This window comes from Phoenix dactylifera, chromosome 18, assembly GCF_051530095.1.
Source record: "Phoenix dactylifera cultivar Ajwa chromosome 18, Ajwa_hap1_PhDact_Kaust_v1.1, whole genome shotgun sequence".
NCBI classification, from domain to species: domain Eukaryota; kingdom Viridiplantae; phylum Streptophyta; class Magnoliopsida; order Arecales; family Arecaceae; genus Phoenix; species Phoenix dactylifera.
The window spans coordinates 8,846,228-8,854,812 of record NC_143207.1 but is presented as its reverse complement, the minus strand read 5'-3'; the positions used below and the strand labels follow the sequence as shown (position 1 = coordinate 8,854,812).

General features: G+C 39.4%; 1 protein-coding gene across 1 annotated transcript; it reads right to left on the bottom strand.

The window, feature by feature from the left end:
- Positions 1–3,339: 3,339 nt before the first annotated feature.
- Positions 3,340–7,710, bottom strand: LOC103711618 (3-ketoacyl-CoA synthase 11-like). The gene is made up of 2 exons (XM_008797849.6): positions 6,421–7,710; positions 3,340–4,241 (listed from the first exon to the last, which is right to left on the bottom strand). The coding sequence occupies exons 1-2, from the start codon at positions 7,195–7,197 to the stop codon at positions 3,459–3,461; spliced, it is 1,560 nt and encodes a 519-aa protein (XP_008796071.3). The 5' UTR covers positions 7,198–7,710; the 3' UTR covers positions 3,340–3,458.
- Positions 7,711–8,585: the final 875 nt, after the last annotated feature.

Sequence of the window (8,585 nt, the reverse complement as noted above, 5' to 3'; positions counted from 1 at the left end):
TGTGTCTATTTAATCAATTGATTAATTTTCTAATCACATTAGGATTCCTAATCTCATTAGGAGAATTAATTGATTTGGGAGCATGTATCCTACGACGCTTTGTGGACTTTAAAGTCTGCATAGTGTGAACATGACTGAAGTCATATTCATCCTACGACGACATGTGGTCTTTAAAATCCGCACAAACCTTGGTTTAATCAAATTGACCCAATCATGAGCCCAAATCAATTTGGGTCGAACCCAATTTGATTTGGCTCATTAAATCAGCCCAATTGCAATCCAATTGCAATCAATTTCACTTAATTCTTCTTTCATTAACTCACTAACACTTAGTGGGTTAATTCAATCACCAATCATATTGATGATTGATTTCTATTATGATTCCAAATCATAATTATGATAGTCTGACTAATTAAATCCTCTATGTGTGTGACCCCGTAGGTTCTATTCTGATTGGTAGTGAGAAATATTGAGATCTCCATCTCAATATCACTGAAATTTTTTTCAGCGGACTGAAACGATTTCAGTTCTACTCTTAGGGTTCACTGATCACCAAGTGAATGCCTTCGAGTCTCACAATCCACTAGTGACACCGAGCAGTATGTGGTGGCAACCCAGCAAAATGGAATATCTAAACCTCTTGGTGCAGTTAGCGTATGATACAGTCCCTCTATTATGGATCCCGACGTGACGGAGGTTATGGATATCTCGTCAAACCCCATCGTCTGTCATATGTTAAATTTATACGACTTCCAGTTTGAGATATGGAAAACTCTTTTTCCAAAATACTTGGTCAGAAATTTATCGAACTCAGTCTCATAAATTACATAGGATCACTCCTAATCTATCAAGATCGATAGATCCCATCTAGATGCAACCCTATTCCAAAATGAACCTACTGCAGCCAATTCGCACTACAAGGACCCGAATGACTAGGGCCCAAGTTCACATGCTCGTCAAACTACAGCAACCTCACAGTGAATAGCTGAGGCATCGCAGGTTAAAGGACCAGTCATACAACTGCAGCATAAGTAGTCACTGACGAGTGGATAGACATCCATATGACTACTATCTTTGGTCACGCTCAGTACCTTGTTCTCTAACAAGTACTTGCATAATCACTCCAGTGTCTCTACACAGTGGACTCGAGACTCGTCCATCTGACTAAATGATCTGTGCACTAATCTCAGCGGATCGATCACCGTCCCTCGTGATGGATCCATCGATCAGGAGCATTTAGAAATTAATCCCTAATGACACATGCCTCAAATTCTCAACTCCTTGAAATTATGTGTCATCATCTATTAATTTTTTGGACGATTCATGGATACATATAAACATGAATGAAAAATAAAATGCCCTATCTTATTTATTAATAAGTGTCAAATTACAAATTTATGCCCCAGATTATAAATATGCATCAGCCACGTTGGCTTCTAGGGCATACTTCTAATAGCTTGTAGGCTTTAGAATTTTTTGCATAACCGACGAAGATGCACTTTTCAGATTTCTTATCTAACTTCTTTCTTGTCAAGTCCGGAATATATGCATAAGAAACGCATCCAAAAATTCTCAAGTGATCAACACTAGGCTTGCGACCACACCAAACTCCTTCAAGAGTACCGCCTTGTATACTTTTTGATGAAGATTGATTCAATAGATAAACTGCACACGCCATCGCTTCAGCCCAAAAGGTACTGGGCAACCTTTTGGCCTTCAACATGCTTCTCGCTAACTTCATAATTGTCCAATTTTTTCTTTCTACAATGCCATTTTGTTGAGGAGTATACCGTAAGTCATTTGATGTCGAATCCTACAATCCTTCAGAAAAGTATTGAATTCACCATTCATGTATTTACCACCACGATCAGTTCGCAACACTTTTATTTTGAATCACTTTGCTTTTCAACTAAGATTTTGAAACTCTTGAAAATGACAAAGACTTCTAATTTTTAGAAAGGTGTATTCTTGATGAAGGAGGATGGAGAAATGAGTCTAAGGTGTTACTATTTGATTATGGACTCAAATTTCATTGATTCGGGTGATAGGTATGAAGTTACAAAACTGGAAAATTTTTAGGCAAATTTTTATACGAATTTAGACTAGATTCACGTACTAATTAATGACACAACTTTTTAAGAGACAAGAACCAAGTTCTTAGAATATATTCAAAGTAAAAAATTAATTCTTTCCAACCAATGAAGTTCATGAATTAAAAAGTCAATGAACCACAGAAACGAAAGAGATAAATATTAAATACAGAAGTTAAAGAGATAAACATTAACCACAGAAGCTAAAGAGACAAACATGTGTCTAGCTTATAAATTCTAACATGCCAGCGAACAAACGTATCGTTGGGAGATCATTGTCCTTTTAGGGCTCGTTTGGTTCGCGGGAAGTATTTTCCCTCCTAGGAATATGATTCCTGGGAATCAGATTCCTAGGAAGAGGATACCTAGGAAAGTACTTTTGACATGTTTGGTTAACCATGGGAAAGTGACTAATTTCCAAAGTGCTTATGTTTGGTTGACCATCCACTTTCCTAGGAAAGTTATGTATAATTCCTATTATGCCCTTAATAAAAATTAGGTCTTTAATGCCTCTTTAATGCTTCTTTAATGCTGAAGGGTTTTTTTGGGAAAAAATAAAAAAGGAGTGATTCCCACCTCATGGGAAAGTAACTTTTCCATGTTTCTCATGGGAAAGACTTTCCCATGAAATGTGGGAATCATATTCCCATGGGAATACAACTTTCCCATCTCTCTCCTTTGAAAACTCTAACCAAACAAGAGGCATTTCATTACTTTTCCGTTGACCACACTTTCCCTCTTCGTTTTCCTGCGAACCAAACGAGCCCTTAGTATTGATTGGGCTCGTCTTAAGCTCTTCAAAATGTCGTTTCCACCTCTATTAGGTCGGGAACTTTTGGTCTCGGAGGCAAAGCTTCAAACCCCCACTCTCTTTGGACACTCAGATCAAAACCAATCCCGAAGGCTATGCGTAGAGCATGGAATCTTAGAATTTTCCTTCCTCCTTTCTCTTGACTATATCGACTCGGCTATCAGTTCCATTATCTCTCGGTATAAATCTTGGAACTGTTCTCGTAAAATCAAATCACAGAACTCCTACCTTGTTGGAGAGTCAGGGGACTGATTGTATTATTGTCCTCTCATTCTAATAAAGCTGGGGAGGGGCTTCACCCCCTCCATTATTATTGTGGAAAAAAAAAGTTGGAACCCTTGGTTCTCTCGGTGTACCACCTAACTACGAGTTGTAGAATGGCATTTTCAGACAAGTAATGCAAAGGGAACGTAAGTGTATCGATACTGAAGTTGGCGGTTTTGCCCAAATGAATCAAACTAATCATTTGTCAGATAATTAAAAACATAGGAACATTCCATGTATAAATCACACCAAACATTGACTGATCACAAGATAATTACGAGGTATACAATTTTTCATGTTTTTATGGTTTCAACCTTGGGCACTGGAACTGGGAAATGATGTATCTCTTCCATCCAAGGATTCTTTTCCTTGGCAGGATTAATGGTTTTCAGTGCTCGCCACACTGCGCTGTTACACTTGAACCCTGAACCGAATGCAATCTGCCATGTCCGATTGCCCTTCTTGATTCTTCCTTTAGCTTCAGTGTAGGCGAGCTCGTACCACAACGAACTGCTCGACGTGTTTCCGAACCGATACAATGTCATCCTTGAAGGCTCCATATGCCACTCACTCAGCTGCAAGTTCTTTTCCAACTCTTCCAACACTGCTCTCCCGCCGGCATGAATGCAGAAATGCTCGAATGCCAGCTTGAAGTCTGGAATGTAAGGCTTGAGCTTCATCTTGAAGATCTTTTTCCCGACCAGTGTGAAGAGGAAAAGGAGTTGCTCCGACATCGGAAGGACTAATGGCCCGAGGGTGGTGATGTTGGTCTTCAGAGCTTCGCCTGCCACTGCCATGAGGTCTTTCGAGAGGGCGACGCCGGTTGTGCCGCTGCTGTCTTCCTCTTGGAAGACACAGTTGTAAGCGCGGTCATCCGCACCCTTATGAGTGCGGACAGTGTGGATGAGTTGGTACTTGGAGCGGTGGCGGTCGGAGCGGCGGTTGGTGAGGAGGATGGCAGCGCCGCCCATGCGGAAGAGGCAGTTGGAGAGTAGCATGGAGCGGTTGTTGCCAAGGTACCAGTTCAGCGTGATGTTCTCCATGCTGACAACCAAGGCATAGGAGTTGCGTTGCACCTACAGTAGTATCACTCCACAAATCAAATTGTTTTGATCAACCAAGGACTCAGATGATGCGAGGTTCATGACTTGGTTCTTATTTGATATTTTTCAATGAAGGTGGAAATTCTCAAAGATCAATGGTGGATAGGATTTGTGAGATTGAGGTGAAAACTAGAAACCATATTGTTTCTCAATAATTTAAAGGGAAGAAAAGCATTACTCAGTCTTGCATGCGATCCCATGTAGAGGAACTCTTTCAGCTACAGTTTTTAAGTACATATGATTTTGAAATGTATTAGTTTCTATCTTAAAATATTATTCTATTTAATTGCTATCACATAGATACTGCTGTTAGCAGGTGACAGTATGATAAGAGACCATAATGGTACACTTTTCTGCAGAGCATATGGTCCAACCTACCTTAGGCTTTCCTTTCATACATGTGAAATGATATCGAAGAGTGCTTATGATTTTAACTCTCATAGGATGATCCTTCACTCAAAAGAAAGGGATAATATTGGGGTATTGTCAAAACATTATGGGCTCCACTATTAGCTTGGTCATTTTCTGAACAAAAAGTTAAGTCCGGGATGTCTTAATTGCTATTGGAAGCATTTGAGCTAGAGAATGTTAGAGAGAGCTCCATTTTGAACCATGATTCAAATGTTAGCTGGTTCTTTCTAAAGCCTGAGGGGCAATCTCTGTTGGCAGTTGTTAAGTAGCTCCAATCAAATCTTTTCTAGAGAATATGACCCTATGAACAAGTTTGAAGATTATGTTTTTGAATTCTAGCTTAGAGTTGATTTCAAAACATTTTGAGTGGCAATTTAGCTTCATGATTTTTTTTTTAATTTTTATTTTGTAAAAACTATAATATCTTTCAAAAAGAAAAATAAACAAGCCTAGAAACATAATTATTACAGTGTTATTAATATAAAGAGTACTGCTACACCCTGGTGTTTTATTAGAATTTGCAAACCAGTGGTTAAAGTCACTAGCTGTTGAGTATCGGTGACCGAGAGTTGAATCTTGCCATCATACCTCAATAAAAATAGAATAAAATAGAGATTACTTATCTTTTTCCTTCCATAAAGGAACCGCAGCTATCTGATTGCCTATACCTGGTCTCTAACACTATTGTATGAGAATCTTTATTCTTTAGTGCATGACCAAAAAAGATATGATGTAAGTAAGCTGATCTTATCAAGCTAAACTTATTTTGAAGTTGAGCTTAGCTCGAGCAAACTCATTTAGTTTTGATATGAATGATAGAGTTTGGAGTGCATTAAGTTCTATTTGGTTGGTGATCCAATGGTGAATTCCTGCGAAGGATGATGAATTTTTCTTTCATGTGAAAAATACATTCCCGATATATATATATATATATATATATATATATATATATATATATATATATATATAGAGAGAGAGAGAGAGAGAGAGAGAGAGAGAGAGAGAGAGAGAGTATATACATAATTACAATCATAACTTAGCTTGTCCGTCAAAGCAAATAGTGGATGATCTAACGGTGGATTCCTACAAAGAAAGGTGAATCTTTCTTTCGCACCCAAGATACCTCCAGAACCTGGCCAGATATAGGATAGTCTATGTTTTTTTATTTTTTAATTATTATTTTTAGGGATGGGATAAATACACCGTTGCAACCATAACTTGGCCCGTCCGACCTAATTTAACGCCTAAAAAACTGATACGTTACCGCTCAACCACCCTCACCCACCCTTTGCATGAGTCGATGCGGCTGAAAGGGACCTATCACAGCCAAAGGGAACCCACGCCCACAAGATGATATCATCTTATAAATACTACCAAGTATAACAATAAAATAATATGATGGGCCCCAAACATGTTACATATAAAAAACCATGTTCATGCTATATGGCTTGAGAGAATACTGGTGCGATTAATGGTGAGGTTGAGTGAAGCACCAATTCTCACTTGACATGTGGTATTGGACCTTTCATTTGGGACCATGCATGGTTGGGCCTCAATTTTTTTTGTTCATAACAAAAATTATCATAAATAGACTCATGCATACCTTTTGTTTTGTCCTTGTTGCAAGCTAGATATGTAACTTGTTATTAGAAATAAGAGACAGAGAGTTCAGCTATCATTAAAAATAAAAACAAAGTGCAGTTCTATTAATTCTCATAAAAGAGGTTACTGTTTTGCTAACCTGGAGGAGTTGCTTGGCAAGGTCTATGGAAATAAGTCCTGCACTGCAGCCCATGCCACCGAGGTTGTAGCTGATGATATTCCCTCTGAGCTTGTAGTGGTTCACCACCATGGCCGAGAGCGACGGCGTTGGATTGAAGAGGCTGCAGTTCACCACCAGGATCCCGATGTCCTTCGCCTTCACCTTCGTCTTCTCCAGCAGCTCGTCGATGGCCCCGAACATCACCATCTCTGCCTCCTTCCTCGCCTCTGCCATGCATGGGTTCGGCGGCACGTTCAATACTGCATCCGGGAAGTATGTGGACTGTCCAAGACCTGATCGCTCCAGAATTTTCTTCTGAAATGCGAGGTTCTCCTCGGTGAAGACCCCCGCTTGCGCCGACCGCTCCATGAAGAGCTCGCGGGTGCACTTGCGAGCGTCGTCGGGCTTGTAGCATGAGAAGTCGACGAGGTAGACCGGACGAGGCCGTGTCATGAAGTAGAGGGTGGCGAGAGAGGCAGTAAGGGTTAGGCCGAGGAGAGTGGCGACCAGGTTGAAGCGCAGGTGATTCCAGAGCAGGTGCAGGTCACCGACGGTGAGGCTGGAGAGGTGCGTCAAGACGACGGCCAAGATGGGGATTAGGAGAAGGTACATGGCATTGGAGATTAGATAGTGGTATCCCAGCTTCACATATTTGAGCTTTACGGATTGGAGAAAGTTAGGAAGTTTATGCTTCCTATCAGGACTAGTTTGGACTGAAGTTCCGTTACCTTCTGAACTATCCATCCTTCGTGACATGATGATAAGGATGGAGGGTTAACTATAGACACCTCAACTTAATTAATTTGTGAACTGAAAGAATACTAAGATGAAATCCTCGAATTAAGCAAACGAAACGGAAGCAAAATCAATATATCTTATGAGAACTTGTCATGTAAGAAGATTGTTACGACTCAGCTTTCCAACGTTGCGAACAAGCTAAAGGAGATAAAGGTGAGAGAGCTTCTAAGAATTTGTTAAGATCTATGCAGCTAGCTAGAATGGAGGTATGAGATGAGGAAAGAAAGTTAAGGAAACAGAAAAAGACTTCCAAGACTAGGAGGAACTGAGATAGGAAAAATGGATTGGAATTGGTTTGTGTTCAAAGAATGGAGAGTCGTGGAGTTTTAAAAGGCATGAGAGAGAGTGAGAGAAGAGAGAGAGGGGGGAGAGAGAGAGAGAGAGAGGATGCAACCAGCCAACCACCTCACCGAACTTCGGCATTGAAGGAGGACGGCTGAGGGCATTGAATTTGCCAGCCGGGGAAGTAGCAGAACCCCATCACCTTCCAACTGGTGCTTTAATTAATTTCTGGACAGGGTTCTGGAGGGGAGAATACCCGAAATATCCCTCGAGGAACCAAAATGTTCATATTGTTCTTCTCGTGCTCGGGATAACATGCTACCATCTTCTTACCCTGTTCAGGTGGCGTAGTTTGGCAACAAATATCATATGCAGCGGGCACTCTTGAATATCATACGGAATGAAACTCCTGTTTTACCGTATTATTTTTAGTATCCATTTTAAGGAAAAAACTAAAGAGTCAATAAGGATGGGACTCTTTCTACTAACGAGTCCGTAGTAACTTTTTTTTAAAAAAAATTACATGCGCCAAAAGAGATCATCTAAAAAAAAAAAACAGGTCCGCATCCTTTTTCTTCCTCATCTAGCCTCTTTATCTATCATTTTATTTATCAAGCCATTTATTCCATTCGTGAGGTCTTCTCCTTTCGAATTTCTTTCTCCTTCTTCAAATTTCTCTCTAAAAAATCTTTGCACCTAAGAGTTTATAGAATCCAAGAGATAATATACATATAATTTCTTATACTAGACAATGTTAGAAAATTGTGTATCGGTAATGATGAATACTATATTCTAAAACTACGTATCGATTTATCTAAAGATGTGTATTAGCTTAATTAAGAGACAATTAATTTATTTGGTGTGTATTACCTAGACATATAGTGTATGCTGGTAAAAAATATATTTTATAAACTGTATATTAATTTATCTAAAGATATGTATTAGATCATTGCTAAATGTATATCTATTAAGTTTGCAGTATGTATCAAAAAGTCGATAAGTATGTATCACCGGCTATGTAGTGTATAGTGGTGAATATAATATTTTAGAAACTATGTATCAAT